This window comes from Bison bison, unplaced genomic scaffold, assembly GCF_000754665.1.
Source record: "Bison bison bison isolate TAMUID 2011002044 unplaced genomic scaffold, Bison_UMD1.0 scf7180017864067, whole genome shotgun sequence".
Classification (NCBI taxonomy): Eukaryota; Metazoa; Chordata; class Mammalia; order Artiodactyla; family Bovidae; genus Bison; species Bison bison.
The window spans coordinates 2,498,131-2,518,242 of NW_011494639.1; the positions used below are offsets into that span (position 1 = coordinate 2,498,131).

General features: G+C 36.9%; 1 protein-coding gene across 1 annotated transcript in view; it reads left to right on the top strand.

Moving 5' to 3' along the window:
• Positions 1-20,112, top strand: part of SYT14 (synaptotagmin XIV) — a 202,929-nt gene that overhangs the window by 136,864 nt on the left and 45,953 nt on the right. The window contains exon 6 of the mRNA XM_010836872.1: positions 920-1,369. Within this exon, the coding sequence (XP_010835174.1) occupies positions 920-1,369 (450 nt within the window). The remainder of the gene's footprint in view (positions 1-919; positions 1,370-20,112) is intronic.

A 20,112-nucleotide genomic window follows, 5' to 3' on the forward strand; every position in this document is an offset into this window, starting at 1 on the left:
TCACATCCATACATGACCACTGGAAAAGCCATAGCCTTGACTAGACGGACCTTTGATTTGTTAAAATACTTGAAGGGGTGAAGTGGTATAGCTGAAAAGTCTGAGAGCTGAATTTGGTACTATTCAGTAACTAGCTGAAACTATTACATCCCAGATAGTTAGATTAGCAGGAATTTGAGATGATCAAAGTGGGTACAGTTTCTTTTACTCTTACAAGTAAAATACACAGTTTAACACTTTTTTAACTTTTGAAGTATGTATCCTGCCATTTTCAACAGTATTAGTATTAAAAATAATATATACTTTGAAATTCTAGTTAAAAATTGAAATAGTGTGTGTGTTATGGAAAATAAATATTTGGCTTTAAATATTTTGAGGCTTTTGTGTTTATACTTTCATATTTCAACTTTCCATTGACTTTTAAGCCTAAATATGTTAACATTCTAATACAGGTGGGGGCATTGGGGGGAACATCTGAAATTGGAACCAAATGTTTCAATAGCATTATCCTTCTATTCATGTTCTCTTTCTCTCCAACCTGATATTGAGCTGTCAATTGTATTGTTTATAACATTAAAAATTTAGCTTTTTTTTTTTTCTCACAAAAAGAACAGAGATACACCTTGAAATGTATATTTTCAATTTCTCACGTTAAAAACATACAGCCAACGTTCTCAAAATTGTAATGGTGACTATTCCATGTATTTACTTACTAAGTTTTTGAGTTTAACTTACGTTATTCTGCCTCAAAAGAGTAACTTTTGATTATAGTTGGCTGTTGATTATTATTACTTTCTTTACGATAGCAAATCAAAACAGTTTTCATATCATCCTTCTAAAGAAATACCAGGTACTTATTTACATTCTGAATTAAATAATGGAGTTAAAAACTGAAAACATTTAAATTTGCTTTTCTTAGGATGTGTCAGCTCAAGGATCCTCTTCACAGCTTCCTAAACCTTTTGATCCTGAGCCAGAAGCTAAATATGGTACCCTGGATGTGACTTTTGACTATGACTCACAAGAACAGAAGCTTCTGGTAACAGTGACAGCTGTCACAGATATCCCAACATATAACAGGACAGGTGGCAACTCATGGCAAGTACACCTTGTTCTTCTACCTATAAAGAAACAGAGAGCAAAAACCAGCATCCAGAGAGGACCATGCCCTGTCTTCACAGAAACATTCAAATTTAATCATGTTGAATCTGAGATGATTGGAAATTATGCAGTTCGGTTTAGACTGTATGGTATACACCGCATGAAAAAAGAAAAGATTGTGGGGGAAAAGATTTTTTATTTAACAAAATTGAATCTTCAAGGGAAAATGTCATTACCTGTGATATTGGAACCTTCTTACAATCATTCTGTGAGTATCTGCTCAAATAGCCCAAATACAGTTTATGTCATGGTATATAATATAAACAATTTTTAAAATCTATGATCAACCCAACAACTTTCTCAGCCTATTTTTTTCCATGGTAATCATACCTACAAAATTTCTAAGTCCTAGATAGGTAGGTATAACTTTTTCTCATCTATAAAAGTTGCCCTTGAAGATTATATATGATTTATGTGTTTTATGTTCACAGAGCCTGGCCTGATGTCTTACATATTTATTCCTTCATTAAACATGTATTAGATGATTGATTATGACATCATCTGAACTCTTTAGAGCATTTATTGTTTTCTTCCCATGTTAAATCTAGGTTGATATGTTAACAACTATCTAGCCCCATATCTTATTTGATATACTATAAAATTATTTATTCTTACAGAGTATATGCTGCTGCCTCGGTCATAACTGATTGTCTTTCCAGAACGGCTGTGAAATTATCTTTAAGGGTTCAAAAAACCTTGCCCTTGTTATACTTTCTACTTTTTTTTTAAAACAAAGATTTTACGGTGTTTCTGGGAGAATATTTGTGTTTAGTACTATAAGCTCTTCTCCGTTTTCTCTTTTTTCCTCCAGGTTCTGATCACATACCCTGTCTGTCTGTCTGTCTCTCTTTGTATTTTAAACTAAATTGCCACAAGGCATTGAAAGTCACAGGAGAGCTGCACAACTTATTTAAACCAAGAAGATATACTATGCCACATAGCTATTTAAATTATGAGAAAATCCATGATAGGCTATAAATAGAAATTTTGAATTATATTTAGTCCTCTTACAATTGAATAAGAAGTATTTTTACCCATAAATACACAGGTTTGGAATAAATCTGTGTATTAAAATGAAACTATACTATTTTAGAGTTGTTTCTAAGCTTTTAAATGTCAAGTGTTAAGTCCAAGATTAGTTTAATTGAACTTCTACCGGCAGCATTTGATCTCATGGGACCTTCATCCCCAGTAGAACCATACCTTTTCAACTAGATGATTTCAGCATCTTTAAAAACCAAAAGGTCATAATTTAGTGTATCTCTCTGGGTTCTTAAGATAATATTTATCCTTTATTGGATAAATTGATAGCTTGTTTTCACTTTAAATTTTAGAATTACTGTAGATGCCAGCAGTTTATCAGAAGGGAGCAGGAAAAAAAATAATGCAAGTACTATTTCAGAGGGGAAAAGATAACTTTTTAATAAAACTAAATATTCTGTAATTCTTACTGTGATTTTTTAAACTTTCTCATTATCTGGTCTGAGCGGTTACTAGTTAATCTGTGGAAAATGCATTCTTATATATAGAAATACCTGATTTATATTAGAAGAGAATGCCCTGTACCATCAAGAGGTATGTATTTTGTGTTCCTTTATTTGCTTTGACTTTTCTGTTCCCAATTCTGTATTAATTGTATACTTTTCACAAAGAAAATGAAGCCATACAAAATAATGTTTTTAACATTTTTTTTTTCCTGTGACCAAACTAAATGATTTCTGTACACACCTCCATTACATGTATTGGCCTAAACTTAATTCTGTATTTCTATATTTCTGACAACCAGTACAATTAATTTCTGTGGAGTGTTCACAAAAAGAAAAAAGTGCTAAGTAGATAGCATCTAAGACGTAACGTTTTAATCTGAACAAAACTTATCTTCTGCTCATAGAGAATTTTTTCTCTGCATTGCCATGCTTCTCAAAGTCTCTGCTGCTTCTTTAAGTCTGTGCCTGTGTTGAATTGTTACGCTCTCTGTCTTCTTTTTTCTCCGCCTGCTCGAAATCTCATTGCTTGTTTTTGGCTTCTGTGCCAAAAACAGCTAGCATTTGACAATTGCGAGGTTAAGACTCCAAATTCAATCAGTTTTCTTGTCATAAAAATAAAAGACTAAAAGAATGCATATATTCTGGCTGTTCTCTAGTTAATGTTCTCTTTGCTGAAGTTTTGATATTAACTGTGTAAAGAAATCATGTGATTGTAGATCACCTAGGTGATTTTAGCTCCACTTTTGTAAGATGTAATAATATATGAGTGAGAGGTACTTTCATAATTAAACATTTATTCTTAGAGCTTTTGAATAATTTCTTCTTGTTGAAAGAATATTATTAGCCTTTTGGCAAGGGAAATTTCTAATCTAGTCAAAAAATTTACAAACTTTGGTTAAAGCATATTTGAAGCTTAATTATGGTTCATTTCCATGAGTAATGATAGAAAATTAGAATTCTGCATAAAGTATTTAGTTTTATAGCTAATTTTTCAGAAACTGATCCAAACAATACATTGAGAGAAAAATGACCAGTATCACCAAACTAACTTTCTGAGAAGTAAGCCCTGAGTTTCCTTGAGGGTAAGATTTAAGTTTAACATTAAGATAAGCGTATAATTTGATCAGTGAACAGTAGAAAATATACAAAGTGTTAAAAAGCAGGTGTTCTTCCTACTAACTAATTGAGTGCATTTGGATAAATTATCTAATAATTTTTGGCATCAGGTTTCTTGTTAGTAAAATGAGAGATTTAAAAGAAATTATCTCTAAGGTTCTACCTATCGCTTTGTTCTCTGATTCTACTAATATATATTAGGGGGGAAGTTAATGATTTTTAGGTGAGTTTTGTATGCCTAGTATGTGACTAAGCGTTAATTGTGGACATTTATTATGTTTTCTCACTTTTTCATAATTTTTCAGCAACCTTCTTATGTCTGAGGAAGTCCCAACTAATACTTCCACCTCCCTCAGTTAAGCTGTTTAATTCACTTTCCCAGTCTCACTGGTAGCTAGGGTGGGAGTCATGTTAACTAGACACTCCACTCATACTCACCTCCAGGAAACCTTGGCACAGACTGAACAGAGAAGCAGATGCTGCACTCAATTCATGTTCTCATGAGGCTGATGGTGGAGGAATCTGATAACGAGTCAGTAGTAATTCTGAAATAGTTTTGCTCTTGCAGAAATTGTATTGGTGCTGAACAATGTTAAGTAATAATTGCAGAAAAGAAAAGACCTTGGCATTCAAGTGCACAGTAAGAGCAGTAGCAAATTTCCTCCCCAGCTCAGTTCCACAGAATGATTTTAGATTTTGCTCTTGAGAATCTTAACCATAAGTCTGGTTCTCTCGTCACCCCAGTCCCTTTAATAAATTGCTGTATCACTTAGAGTTAGCTTCCAGTGATTTCAAATAAGAACCCTGACTGGAAATCTTGAAGTAGCCATATGGTATAGTATTTACTTGCTATACTCATTTCTTAAGCTATACTCAATAGTTAGAGTGTTGTTAGTTACCCTTCCTACTATGATGTGAAAGTGAAAGTGTTAGTTGCTCAGTCGTGTCTGATTCTTTGCAGCCCCACTAACTGTAGTCTGCCAAGCTCCTCTGTCCATGGAATTGTCCAGGCAAGAATACTGGAGTGGGTTGCCATTCTCTTTTCCAGGGTATCTTCCCGACCCAGGGATTGAACCCAGGTCTCCGGCATTGCAGGCAAATTCTTCACCATTTGAGCCACCAGGGAAGCCCACCATGGTGTATCCCTCCCATAATCTGAACTTTTCTCTTACTCTCAACTTGTTTATATGACATTCTTTCCTTGTGGCTCAGTTGGTAAAGAATCTGCCTGCAATGCAGGAGATCTGGGTTTGATCCCTGGGTTGGGAAGATCCTCTGGAGAAAGGAAAGGTTACCCACTCCAGTATTCTGGCCTGGAGAATTCCTAGTCCATGGGGTTTCAAAGAGTCAGACACGACTGAGCAACTTTCACTTTCATTTTCCTGTATATTAATATAACCCCAGTTACTTTCTTCACATGCATTTTTGGTACCATATAGTAATCTCTCTATTACAGTTGTCTGAAATAGCCTCTTCCCTTTTCCCCTCTCAAGTTCTATTTCTTATTCAACTTATTAAATCTATTAATAATAATATACATATTCATTGTGATTTATTAATAGACTTTATTCTTTCTTTCATAAACATACAACCCTTCCTGTACAGACAGTACTTAATTAGCATAATCTATGCACAGCAGGAGACCTGGGTTCGATCCCTGGGTTGGGAAGACCCCCTGGAGGAGGGCATGGCAACCCACTCCAGTATTCTTGCCTGGAGAATCCCCATAGACAGAGGAGCCAGGTGGGCTACAGTCCATGGGGTCACAAAGAGTTGGACATGACTGAGCGACTAAGCATAACAGTAGGCAGCTGAGATGGAATAAAAGGTAAAGACACTGGAGACGGACCAGTTGGTTAAAGGAGGCCAGGTTCTTGGATGGGGTATCCCCATGAGAGTCATAAAAGATGGTGGCTGAAATTGAAGTGTGAAATAGGATTTAATCAAGGATTGTGATTCTCAAGAAACAAAGAGAAAATGGTCAGGGAATGAAGAGGAAATGTCTCAGACAGAATAACTATGAAGACAAAATGACGTGCACCTTAAAGGAAAATTGTTATTCTTTTCCATGATTTTAGAGGAACAGTGTCTGCGAAAGCAGCAGAGAACTTTGCTGCCTGACTCTGAGGCACTTTAGGTGTGAGAGAATAACCAGGGTGAAAAGACTGTGGAGAATGATACTCTCTCAGGGAAGAATTGGAATTCAGTTAAAGGTGTTGAGGGTTCAGAGAAGAAACTCAAGTTCTGGAGGAGTTTATCATAAATCAGGAGCGCCCGAAGGCACAGCGAGGAGATTCTGAAGAGGAGGAGCATGATGGAAGTTCGTGTTGGAGAGGAAGTGCCAAGAGTACGTGAGTATATTGTGTTGGCCATAAAGTTCATTCGGGTTTGTGGACAACCACAAACCAACTTTTTGACCAACCCAATAGAATGAATGTTAAAGTAAAAGAGATGGCAGTATCATCAGGGTTTTGCTTCATTTACATCCGGGAGTTGGTGATGGACAGGAAAGCCTGGCGGGCTGCACATAGAGTTGCAAAGAGTCGGACACGACTGAGCGACTGAACTGAAGTGACACTATACCAAAATGTCATTCCTGATCATGACTTGACAAGCTAGCTTTGTTGGGGCTCAGATGTTCAAGAGTCTGCTGCAATGCAGGAGACCCAGGTTTGATCCCTAGGTCAGGAAGATCCCCTGGAGAAGGAAATGGCAACCCACTCCAATACTCTTGCCTGGAAAATCCCATGGATGGAGGAGCCTGGTAGGCTACAGTCCATGGGGTTGTAAAGAGTCAGACACAACTGAGCAACTTCACTTAATTGCAATTTGAGTCTATTTAAATCTCAAATTTCCTTTAAAGTCTAATTTAAATATAATCTTTATGAAAATTTATTCAGTTATGTCCAATATAATTTAAATTAGTTGATCTTTTCTATCTAGAATCAAATATTCTAGTACTGGTTGTTGTTGTTTAGTCATTAAGCCATGTCCGACTCTGCGACCCCATGGCCTATAGCTTGTGAGGCCCCTCTGTCCATGGGATTTCCCAGGCAGGAATGCTAGAGTGCATTCCTAGCATAGGAAATGCTAGCCATTTCCTTCTACAGGGGATCTTCCCAATCCAGGGATCAAACCTGGGTCTCCCATATTGGCACACAGATTCTTTACAACTGACCCAGCAAGTAAGCCCACCCGTACTAATTATTGCTGTATAAATGTTGAATGGATGGATGGGTGAGTAGGTGCATATGGTATTTAATATTTCTCAATTATTACCCCTAATGCTGATTTTTACAGCTAGTCACGTGTTTTCTTGTTCTCTAACGTTTTTTATCTTCCTTCTAGAATTTAAACACTTGGAGAATAGATACTCTTGTTATCCTTATTTGATATTTTTCATACATCCTAGAACATAGGTGAAATTGATTCATTGACATGTTCGGCTAAACTGAATCATTTTAAAAGTCTTACCGAGTTCAGTATAACGCTATTCCCTGATAGGTATCAGCTCACTTCCTGTTGTTTAGTCACTCAGTTGTATCCAACACTTGCAACCCCATGGACTGTAGCCCTCAAGGCTCCTCTGTCCATGGGATTTCAAGAATCCTGGAGTGGGTTGCCATTTCCTTCTGCAGAGGATCTCTCTGACCAAGGGATTGAACCTGTGTCTCCTGCAGTGGCAGGTGGACTCTTTACCACTGAGCCACCAGGGAAGCCCAGCAGCATGCTTTAAACAGCTCTATTAGGAATATTTTGTGACCTGGAATTCAATAAATATGCACCTCGGGTAATTAATAGAAACATAGCAGGAATTATTTCATGTTTAAATCATGATTGGCTAGAGACATAAATGCTTATATAATTTCTCATTTAGGAGTGTTATGCCACAGTGTCTTAAGAGTGATCAACTTTCCTCATGACTGACTTATTTTAGACCCTTGTATTTTCAGCCTTTAATTTCTGTAATCCCTGTGTCTCAAGAACAGCCTCTCTTTATACTAATGGATTGAATTAATTTAGTTTGATATTTGTACTATTATTTTTAAGAGAGATGAATTACTGCTCAGACTTTATCATTGAAACGTGTGTTCCTCTAAGAATCATACTTGAGTCTCTATTAGCAAATAACTTTTAAAACTTATGCCTGAAATTAACACAACACTGTTACTCAACTATATACTCCAATATAAAATTAAAAGAAAAAAATTTCAGTTCAGTTCAGTTGCTCAGTCATGTCCAACTCTTTGCAACCCCATGGACTGCAGCACGCCAGCCCTCCCTGTCCATCACCAGCTCCCGGAGTCCACCCAAACCCATGTCCATTGAGTCGGTGATGCCATCCAACCATCTTATCCTCTGTCATCCCCTTCTCCTCCTGCCTTCAATCTTTCCCAGCATCATTCACCAATTTTCATATTCACTACAATTAACACACTACCATTGTCAATAAAAACCTTCATTTTCTCAACATAGATTACCATCAAGTAATTTAAAATAAATACTTCATAATAAACTAATGATCCCAGTTAAAAATTTCTGCATCAAGGAGAAAGTTGCATGTATGTAACTCAGTTCCCTAGATAGTAACAGTGATGTGAGTCATGGCTCACTTTAGTATAAAACTAAATAGCTATAGGCCTATTTAGAGACAGTATTCAAAGAGAAAGGGTTTCCCGGATAGCTCAGTTGGTGAAGAATCCACCTGCAATGCAGGAGACCCCAGTTCGATTCCTAGGTTGGGAAGATCCACTGGAGAAGGGATAGGCTACCCACTCCGGTATTCTTGGGCTTCCCATGTGGCTCAGCTGGTAAAGAATCTGCCTGCAATGCGGGAGACCTGGGTGAACCCTGGGTTGGAAAGATCCCTAGAGAAGTAAAAGGCTACCCACTCCAGTATTCTGGCCTGGAGAATTCCCTGGACTGTATAGTCCATGGGGTTGCAAGAGTTGGACATGAGTGAGTGACTTTCACTTTCACATTCAAAGAGAAAGTAAGTGAGCATATATTATTAGTAGAGAGCAATAACCCTAGTTTCGCATGAAGAATTGTTAATCAGATAAATCTTTCAGTGCAAAGGAGAAGCTAAAGTATAGCATAAACAGAAGCTTTTTGTTTAAATCAGAGTCTTATTTTAAATGTTAAGTTTAAACTTAGTTTATAAAGAAGTCAAGTTTAAATGTTAAGTCTCAAGAAATTTTGAACATGCAGAAAAATTGAGAGAAACTGAAATTGCAGTGACTAAAATCGTTTGTTTTTTTAATATCTACTGTGGGGAATGAAAAGCATGAAGCATCTTAGCTGGGATCCATTTAGTTGAACCATCCAAGTGCTAAATAAACTATAAACTACCGAGAACCAACTCATACTTCATTCCTCTTTTTGTATTATTTTTTTCAAATATAAGCTAGAAAAGTAAAGTTTGTCCTTGAGGCCTTTCCTTTACAAACAAAAGAAATACCAGACAGAGGCAACATTTTATTTTTTCCTACTCATTCTCCTCACTGTGTTAATGTTATACAGCAGGGCAGTATCTAATGGGCAAATGTGAATCAAAACCAAAATCCTTAATTCTAGGATTTCTGCATTTAAGGTTGTGACAGATATTTTAGTAGGTTCTTCACTGGGAAAAAATATTAAAGTGCTAGATACTGATTTTGAATAATTATAGACACACAAATATATTTTATTAAAAAACCAGTACTAATGATATTGTTTAAAGTATTTTCATCTGGATTAATAGTATTCCTAATGCTCCTTCCAAAAGAGTTGTGGTTTTTATCTGCTGTGATATTTATTTTGAGGTTGACAGGGTTTGGGCTTCCCTGATAACTCAGTTGGTAAAGAATCTGCCTGCAATGCAGGAGACCCTGGTTCGATTCCTGGGTCGGAAAGATCCCCTGAAAAAGGGATAAGCTACCCACTCCAGTGTTCTTGGGCTTCCCTTGTGGCTCAGCTGGTAAAGAATCTGCCTGCAATGTGGGAGACTGGGGTTCGATCCCTGGGTTGGGGAGATCCCCTGGAGAAGGGAGAGGCTACTCACTCTGGTATTCTGGCCTGGAGAATTCCATGGACTGTATAGCTCACGGGGTTGCAAAGAGTCAGACATGACTGGGAGCAGCTTTCACTGACAGGGTTTAATGATGCTTTTCCAAGGTAATGGCTATTTAGGCGTACAGTGGGAATCTAAAGAGAACGGATAAATACTAATTACAAAAGCATTTTTCTGAAATTTAAGTTTAAAAAAGCAGTTTACATTTGATGTATTTATATTCTTACAGTGAAATATGAATTTAAGAAATACTGCGTTCAGGTTTAGGACAGGCTCATACTGATGCTAAGTCACATAGTCGTGTCTGACTCTTTGTGACCAGGCTCCTCTAACCATGGGATTTTCCAGTCAAGAATACTGGACTGGGTTGCTATTTCCTACTCCAGGTGGTCTTCCCAACCCAGGGATTGAAACCCACGTCTCTTGCATCTCCTGCATTGGCAGGCAAATTCTTTACCACTAGCACCACCTTACTCTGAAATAAAATACATATTTTTAATTTATTTTAATCATTCTGCTATTATTTATTGTTTTATAGTTTAAAGATAGCCTCTGGTCTTACAAAAATAATGATTTTTGTATCTTAGACCTAGAGTTGTTAACATAGGCTGTGTCTTACCTGTTAACAGTGTTCATTTTATAGTCTGTCACTTTGGGGCAATTGATGATTCATACTAATTATATTCTTTTGTAGCAGAGAAAAGCTAGTAGAGCTAACTGGAACTGAAGACTTAAGTCTGGCACACACAGAGTTTTAATTATCTCATGTTATATAATCAAAGTATGTAATTTGTATTCTCAAAGTTATATGTCTCAATATATCCACATTCTACAGTAAAAAAGTAAACTGATTAAAATTTAATTTGGTTCATTTTTAAAGGAATATGATACCATTTAGTTGATGGAAAATAGCATGTATTATAAGTACATTTTTTATATTAGATTATTGGAGGGGATATATTTTTCTTAGAATTGAAAGCTGTCATTGTTCCTTAAGCTATATTCAAGTTCTAAAATTATTCTTTATACTAGCTCATTTGTGGTTTCTTATAAAAGGTTTAAGAATTATTGGATATCATGTTGATATTTGGCAGAAAACAACAAAACTCTGTAAAGTTTAATTATCCTTCAATTAAAAATTAAATTATAGAAAAAGAATTACTGGATAGTGGAAACTTACAGTTTTAATGCTGAAATTGTTAGATTTTCAAGATCAAGCTTATATTTGCATTTAAGAGGGTTGATACAGCATGGGGATTAAGAACATAGAGATTATGAGACCCTTAGAACACGTCTTAGCTCCCCACTTCTTCCCAGCTGTCTGTTCTCAGATGAATACGCAACCTCTGTGTGCCTCAGCTTTTTCATTTGGAAACAGGGATGATTAAACAAAAAAGTTATCCATGTAAAGAATATCATCTGACACAGAGCAGGAACTTTTAAATGTTAAAAAATTAAAGAACATTAGACAAAGTTTAGCTAATGCCGTTTAAAAATTTATTACATTGTGTTTTTCAAGTTTCAGAATCAGCAGGAACATTGCAATCAGGAAGAGGAAAGTAGAAGTGCTTTGATCCAACAGTACAGAGAGTACTTAGTCCAACCATGCAAGTAACTAGGAAAATAATTCTTTTAGGAACCAAATATAATTCAAGCCTTGAATGTTTTTAAGATCCAACTTTTTAGAAATATATTTTGAGTAATTATTAAGAAGTCTGAATTATAAATATTATGTAAAGAAGTGCAGGCACATAGAGTAATTTATTACTTCAGCAAAACTTGCAAGGCGATCTTAGGCAAGTTTATTTTGAGATAACAAACCCTGAAACCTTCAGTGCCTTATACCCCGCAGAGGTTTCTTTCTCACTTGTGCTGCATGTCCATTTTGGGTCAGTTTTGGCTCTATTCCACTCTGTCTTCATTCTGGGGCCCAAACTGAGAGGGGAGGTGCTTTCTGAAACTTTGCTGGCTGTCAGAGGACGTAGCAAACTAATCCTTACCTCTTAAAGCTTCTGCTCAAAATTGATATGCTACTTCCACTGACATTTCAGGTGTCTACAGTGAAGGTGGGCAAACTTTTTCTGTTAAGCACCAGAAAGTTAACTTCGTTTAGGCTGCACAGGCCACAACATATGGTCTCAGTCACATATTCTTTTTATTCTTTAACCTTACTTAATTTTCTTCCAGTTCTACTGAGATACAGTTGACATACAGTACTTTATCAGTTTAAGATGTACAGCGTTTTGAGTTGACTCACATAAACACATCATAAAATGATTATCTCAATAAGTGTAGTGCATATCATCTTGTATATATACAAAATTAAAGAAATAGAAAATTTATTTTTTCCTTGTGATGAGAATTCTTAGCTACTCCTGTTGTTTACATACTGCCCATGGCCGCTTTGGGACTACAACAGTGGATTGCCTAGTTGCGACTGAGGTCATATGGCTTGTGAAGAAAAAGTTATTTACTGTCTGGCTCTTTACAGAAAAATGTTGTTGATCCATTGGTCAGAAGATAGAAATAAGAAATTTCCAGAAATAGGGAAGAAAAAAAAAGCATAGAAAAAATAGACGTAAATACCAAAAAAAGAAAAAAAATAAGAGAGACAATATGTAAGAGGATTTAACATATGACTAAAAGGTGGATCATTTAAAAAAAAAAAACAACAGACGAGAGGAAGCTATATTAAAATACAAGAAAATTTGCCAGAACTGAAGGACTTGAGTGTCCAAATAAAGAGCCTGAACAAGCAATGAAAACGTCCAGACTTAGACACGTCATAGTGAAATTTCAGAACATCAAGGGAAGATCCTAAAAGGGCCCAGGTAACATAGAAGAATGAATGATGATCAGAATGACGTCAGACTTCTCAGCTGCAATGCTAGATGCTGGAAGCTTAAGGCTTCAAAATTGCAAAAGAATCATTTTTATTGCTTTCTTAAATCCTCATCATAAGCCCACTATGAGTATCATTATTTATCCCCATTTTGCCAATGAGAAAAAGGTACTTCAGGGACTTTGACTACCCCAGAGTCAATCTGCAAGTATCCCAACCTTTTCTACTTTGCTGTGCTTCAGAGGATGCGCCTCTCAGATTCCCTAGAGTGCTGATGCTAATCAGATTCTCCAGTTAGATGCATTCATGCACGATTTGCAAGGCGGAAGTGAGACAGAAGCCATCTTCCTGCTGCTGCGGGCAGGCAAGTTCAAGGGAAGATGTTTTTTCTTCCCCTCTAGCAACATTCTAATAGCTAGTGTTCAGCTTCGTGGATGCTAAGGAGTAATTGTAATGGCAGTGATGACTTCCTGATCCCTTAATGAAGCTAAAATAGTTATGTTTTTCAACTCATACTATATCTCCCCCACCTTTTTGGTAAATGTAATAGATCCTTTGGTGAGTCAGTTTTTCTGTGTTCTAAGGAATCATTCCTGCAGGACCGGCCTGGACTCTGCTCCTCCAGCTCTCCCTGCTGTTCTGTAAGCACCTAACTTAACTGCATTAAATCTTTCTTAAAATACCTGAAGTCATTTCTGTTTCCTTCACTGAGCCCTGACTGACACAGGTCACAGCAAAGGCTTAGTGTTAATGTTAGGAAAGGAGATCTCAGATTTTAAATTTTCAGGTTCTAAAAATTTTATCTAAGTAGTCCATGCTTTACACGTCAGTTATAACTAGGGTTTAATTCTAGTTAAAATAATTTTAATTTATAATCTCTGAAAATAGTTACATTAGTAAAAGAAGTTAAAACAAATAACATTCATTTACTTTCAACTTGAGTGGTGTGTCCATGTGCTAGGTACAGTTTTAAGTACTTGCTGTCATTTAATCCTCCCAATTACCCTTGAAGACAGATAATAGGTACTATTAGCCCCAGTTTATAGCAAACAGGCATAATAGGTTAACTGAACTTCCTAGGGTCGCACAGTAAATTGCAGAGTAGGAATTTCAGTCCATCGCTCCACAGTCTGTTTTTAGTTACTCTCTACTTTATCAGTTTGTTCTTGTTGTTCAGTCACTAAGTTCTCTCCGACTCTTTGTATCCCCGTGGACTGCAACATACCAGGCTCCTCTGTACTTCACTGCCTCCCGGAGTTTGCTCAAATTCATGTCCATTGAGTCAGTGATACTATCTAACCATCTCATCATCTGGCGCCCTCTTTTTCTTTTGCCTTTAATCTTTCCCAGCATCAGGGTCTTTTCCAGTGAGTCAGCTCTTCGCGTCAGGTGGCCAAAGTATTGGAGCTTCAGCTTTAGCACCAGTCCTTCCCATGAATATTCAGGGTTGATTTCCTTTAGGATTGACTGGTGTGTTGTTCTTGTAGTCCACGGAACTCTCCAGAGTCTTCTTCAGCACCACAATTTGAAAGCATCAGTTCTTCAGTGCTCAGCCTTCTTTATGGTCCAACTCTCACATCTGTACATGACTACTGGACCTTTGACTATTTGGACCTTTGTCAGTAAAGTGATGTCTCTAGTTTTCAATATGCTATCTAGGCTTGTTATAGCTCTCTTTCCAAGGAGAAAGGCTTCCCAGGTGGCTCAGACGGTAAAGCCTGCAATGTGGGAGACCTGGGCTTGGGTCAGGAAGATCCCCTGGAGATGGAAATGGCAATCCACTCCAGTACCCTTGCCTGGAAAATCCCATGGACGGAGGAGCCTGGTAGGTTATAGTCCATGGGGTCGCAAAGAGTTGGACACAACTGAGCGACTTCACTTTCCTTTCCTTTCCAAGGAGAAAGCATCTTTTAATTTCATGGCTATAGTAACCATTCGTAGTGATTTTAGAGCCCCCCAAAATAAAATCTTTCACTGCTTGCACTTTTTCCCCTTCTATTTGCCGTGAAGTGATGGGACCAGATGCCATGATCTTAACAAATTTTTTGAATGTTAAATTTCAAGCCAGCTTTTTCAGTCTCCTCTTTCACTTTCATCAAGAGGCTCTTTAGTTCTTCTTACTTTCTATCATCAGAGTGGTATCATCTGCATATCTGAGGTTGCTGGTGTTATTCTTGACAATCTTGATTCCAGCTTGTGATTTGTCCAGCCTGGCATTTTGCATGATGTACTCTGCATAGAAGTTAAACAAGATGACAGTATACAGCCTTTTAATATTCCTTTCCCAATTTTGAATCAGTTAGTTCTTCCATGTCCAGTTCTAACTATTGCTTCTTGACCCACATACAGGTTTCTCTGGAAAAAGGTAAAGTAGTCTGGTACTCCCATTTCTTGAAGAATATTCCACAGTTTGTTGTGATCCAGTCAAAGTCTTTAGAGTAGTCAATGAAGCAGAAGTAGATGTTTTTCTGGAACTCGTTTGCTTTCTCCATGATTCAGTGAATGTTGGCAATTTGATCTCTGGTTCCTCTGCCTCTTTGGAACCTTATCATTATATAAGACTAAATTTTACCTAGAAGATGGTTGGATTTGTCTATGAGTGTTGATAGACCTACTTTAAAATTTTAATGTCTTTACTCCCATGAAATTTGTTTTTATTAGATGTAATAATCTCTAAGAATCCCTAAATGTCAAGATTGTAATTTTTAGGAAAAAAAATGTAAAATAGATCCAGAAATGAAAACTAAAAAGGCTTTTTAATAATTAACACTGGTCTCCTGCTGAGAATATATCATAACCAAAATGATTTCATGAAAAGTAAAGGAGGATTCTCTCATTGTTTTACTCTGTACCATTTCTTTTCAAACTTTGTTCTTTGGAACTGCTCCATTTCTTGGATATTTCTCATCATTTACTTCTGAATCTTTCACAATCCTGTATCCTAGAATGAATTATAAAATGTTATTTCATTATTGATCCTAAAATTTCACAACTCAGAGCAGTTTAACAGTTTACTAAATTGTGTTAGCCTCAGCAAGAGAGACTAGAAATGCAAGTGTCTGGCATTTTAGTCTTCATAGTGAGAGGTGAGCTCTCCAAGCAAGAAATAAAAAGATGGGGAGTGACTGTTGAATGGACAATTGACAGTATTCACTGTGGTTTACTACCAGGAGTTTTGGTAGCTGACTTCAAGTTTGTATGTTCATGAGTTCATTTTGGAAGAATATGTGTAAAATGAAACTTTTCTCCTTTAAATTTTCCCTCTCTTTCCAAGTATGCAGTATTGCATATTTAAAATCTGATGATCAGATCATGTATATAGCCACTAATTATTTTCAAAGTGGATGTATAAATGTAGTCTGTACAGTAAGCAGCTGTCTTATACTCTTAAAGCAAGAAAAAGTTTATCCCTCATATGAAGCATTTCTTCTTCCCTTCACCCTAATTGTTTTCATCTTCTCTTAATAAGAACTTAGACTTTTTAACCTTTGGGTTTGTTTCATATTTTTATATACATATTATAAATGCCACTCCAAAAAAATGAATGTTTAAAATGCAAAATTAAAATCTAAAATATTTATTATGAAGCAAATCAAATACCTAACCCTCTTCTCAATTAGTTCTGTAGATTAAAAGCAAAATTTCTCAGAGTGAGCTCTAATAGTCATTCACATCAAGTTGGGGGCTCAACACCAGGTCCACCAAACCAGAATCACTGGGAAGCAGCCTAGTAATCTTTAATCAAATTCCCCAAGTGGTCATTAACTACATTAAAATTTAAAGACCACTTATATAGAAAATGTTAATAATAAAATACATAAGGTGTTTACTTTAGGGTCAGTTCAAAGGATACATATTTTTGTTGTTGTATTTCATCAGATCTCTTTATCTTTTATTGTCTTTGGTTTCCTTTTCAAATATTTACCAATGTATGTTCTTTGGGCATTCAAAACATAATTCGGAGGAGTAGAATTATAACAAAATATCAGTGAAGTGATAGTAAAAATATGAAGAGAAGATGCCTTTTTGGAATATCCCACACTTTGATTTCATTAACTGAAATTACCCATGAGGAACCAGTGATTACATTGAGTAAATGTTTGCATCAGTTAAGATTCTGTCAGTTGCAAGAGAATGCAACAAACTCAAAATGTCTTGAGCAGTAAGGGAACATTCAGATGGCGGGTGTGTCTTCGGGCATGGCTTCATCCAGTGACTTAGTTTCACCAGGATCACTAAGGGCCTAGTTTCTTTCTCTTTCTACTTCCCTACCCAATGTGTGCTCCATATGTCAACTTCATAATCAGTTTTCTATAGCAGCTCCCTTCATGTGTCTCCCTAGGCTACATGCCCATTCAGAACCAATCACTATGGCTACAGTGATAGGCTGCACGGATTAGTTTTAACCCTAGAGCTGAGCAATGGGTCACGTCCCAAACCAAGAAATGAAAGAGAGTGCATTCACTACTGGAAGGAAGTGTTGGATGGATGCTGGGGAGATAACCAGCTCGTGTCCAACATAATGTTTATTTAAATTCCTTGAAAATGAAATTCACTAAAACTTTAGTGATTGAACATAACATTGGTGGAATCCTGTTTCAGAAGCTTTGATACTACCTCAGAATTTGGCATACTTTTCTGTGCGTTGCTTCAGGAGTCTTGCATTCCGTGCTTCACACAGTTGATGTCTTTCTGACATGCTTAATTGGCGATGAACTAAATTCTGAAAATCGTGATTCTCAATTCTGAATCCATTAGTTCAAAATCATCGACACAAAAAGTTTTAAATACTTGTAAAGAGAATTCGATTTTTATAAATTATTTTGAGGTAGGCCAGAATACTACCAGAATAGGTAGGAAATAGTTATGCATACTGGAGTAAGTATTAAGTTCCACTGACTGATTTCTTTTAAAACTTTGTATTTCAGGTATATTATAAAATATTAAAATTATTTATCTCCTTGACTCATTAGAAGCTTGCCATAGTTTGAGAACAGAAAAAGATGAGAAACATTTTAAAGGGAATTAAAGACCTTATGGCCGTAAGAAAAACTGTTTTGCCAAAAGTATTTACCATGTATAAAACCTAGAATATTATAGATTCTGTTTTCTTTGGGTTCAGTTTACTTAAAGTTTATTGTGGCACTGAAGATACTACAACTAAATTTTCAGAAATTGACAAATTCAGCATTTCCTTGGTTTCAGTGGTCTCTTAGGAACATAAGTTTTGTAAAATATGCCAAGGACCTCATAACTGTCTTCAAGGCCATCTTTATACTGTAGTCCCACCTGGACAATCCTGAAATTCAGACTGTAAAGTTACATAGGTAGAGAATGAAAATAGCATTAAAATTTTTTTTGTTCCATAACAGGACACATTGTGATGAAGTAAAATAAAAGGCATTGCTATTTCTAGTAACATTTCATTTCCTGGGAACTACTTTGAATGCTTTGTGAGGATATGTACAAAAACAACAGTAATAACATCATGTGAAATAACTCTTGATAGCTTGGGAATTCATTATGAAGTTCCATTAAGACTCTCAGAAATATCCTTCTATATTCATATTTTAATGAACACATAAATCTTATTTTGCTATTTCATTTGTCACTAAATTATTCATAACATTCAACTTTGAATCAGAACTAATCTTCAAATAGTCTGTTTTGTGGCACAAGAGAATTGTTATTACCATTTTAAAATTTAAAAAAGGAAATTTGAAGTTCAAGGTGTTTATACATTTAAACTGAAATCATCATTGTTCTAATGCCTTAGTGATGAATGTCTTTAAGGTTTTAATTTGTGTACAGTAGTTACACATTACCTGGGACTCAGTAAGCCCTCAGTAAATACCAGCTACGCCAATAACTTCATCATCATCACTACATTACTACTATATCAGCCACTACTATTTTCACCTTTTACCTATTTTTTGCATAAGAATAGTTTAATTTGGTTTTCTTTTGGCAGCAGCCCAGAGTTCACTATATTCACAATTCATTTGGTTCCTCTTAACTTTCTACGTGGATAATTTTTTTAAATGTTCTGCCTTTTGATATGGATAGTCTCACTGATATAGAAACATTGTTAATTGCCCAGCCACCTCCGAGTCTTTGTGACCCCATGCCCTGGCAGCACACCAGGCCTCCCTGTCCCTCACCATCTCCTGGAACTTGCCCAAGTTCATGTCCATTGCATTAGTGATGGCATCCAGCCATCTCATTCTCTCATGGCCTCATCTGCCCTCAATCTTTCCCAACATCAGGGACTTTACAATGAGTCAGCTGTTCACATCAGGTGACCAATATACTGGAGCTTCAGCTTCAGCATCAGTCCTTCCAGTAGCCCTTCATTCCGTGTCATATCTTTTTGTCTTTTTATTCAGTCTATGAGATTCTCATGGCAAGTATACTGGGGTGGTTTTCGTTCCCTCCTCTTGTGGATTACATTTTTGTCAGAACTCTCCACTGTGACCCATCCATCTTTGGTGGCCCTACCTGGCATAGCTCATAGCTTCATTGAGTTATACAAGCCCCTTCACCACGATGAGGCAGTGGGCCGTGAAGGGAATTTACAAGCAGGAAAGTGAAAAGAAAAAGTGAAAGTGAAGTCGCTCAGTCGTGTCCGACTCTTTGCAACCCCGTGGACTGTAGCCCACCAGGCTCTTCCGTCCACGGGATTCTCCAGGCAAGAATACTGGAGTGGGTTGCCATTTCCTTCTCCAGGGGATCTTCCCGACCCAGAGATCGAACCCAGGTCTCCTGCATTACAATTACAGGTAGAACTTGTTATAAAATATGAAAGAGAAAGTAAATTTTGAAGCTTTAATTTTACACTCATACCATATCAGTTCAGTTCAGTTGCTCAGTGGTGTCCGACTCTTTGTGACCCCATGAACCGCAGCATGCCCAACCTCCCTGTCCATCACCAACTCCCAGAGTTTACCCAAACTCATGTCCATTGAGTCAGTGATGCCATCCAATCATCTCATCCTCTGTCATCCCCTTCTCCTCCTCCCCTCAATCTTTCCCAGCATCAGGGTCTCTTCAGATGAATCAGCTCTTCACATCAGGTGGCCAAAGTATTGGAGTTTCAGCTTCAACATCAGTCCTTCCAATGAACATCCAGGACTGATCTCCCTTAGGATGGACTGGTTGGATCTCCTTGCAGTCCAAGGGACTCTCAAGAGTCTTCTCCAACACCACAGTTCAAAAGCATCAATTCTTCGGTACTCAGCTTTCTTTATAGTCCAACTGTCACATCCATACATGACTGCTGGAAAAACCATAACCTTGACTAGATGGACCTTTGTTGACAAAATAATATCTCTACTTTTTAATATGCTGTCTAGGTTGGTCATAACTTTTCTTCCAAGGAGTAAGCATCTTTTAATTTCATGGCTGCAATCACCATCTGCAGTGATTTTGGAGCCCCCCCCCCCCCCCCCCCCCCA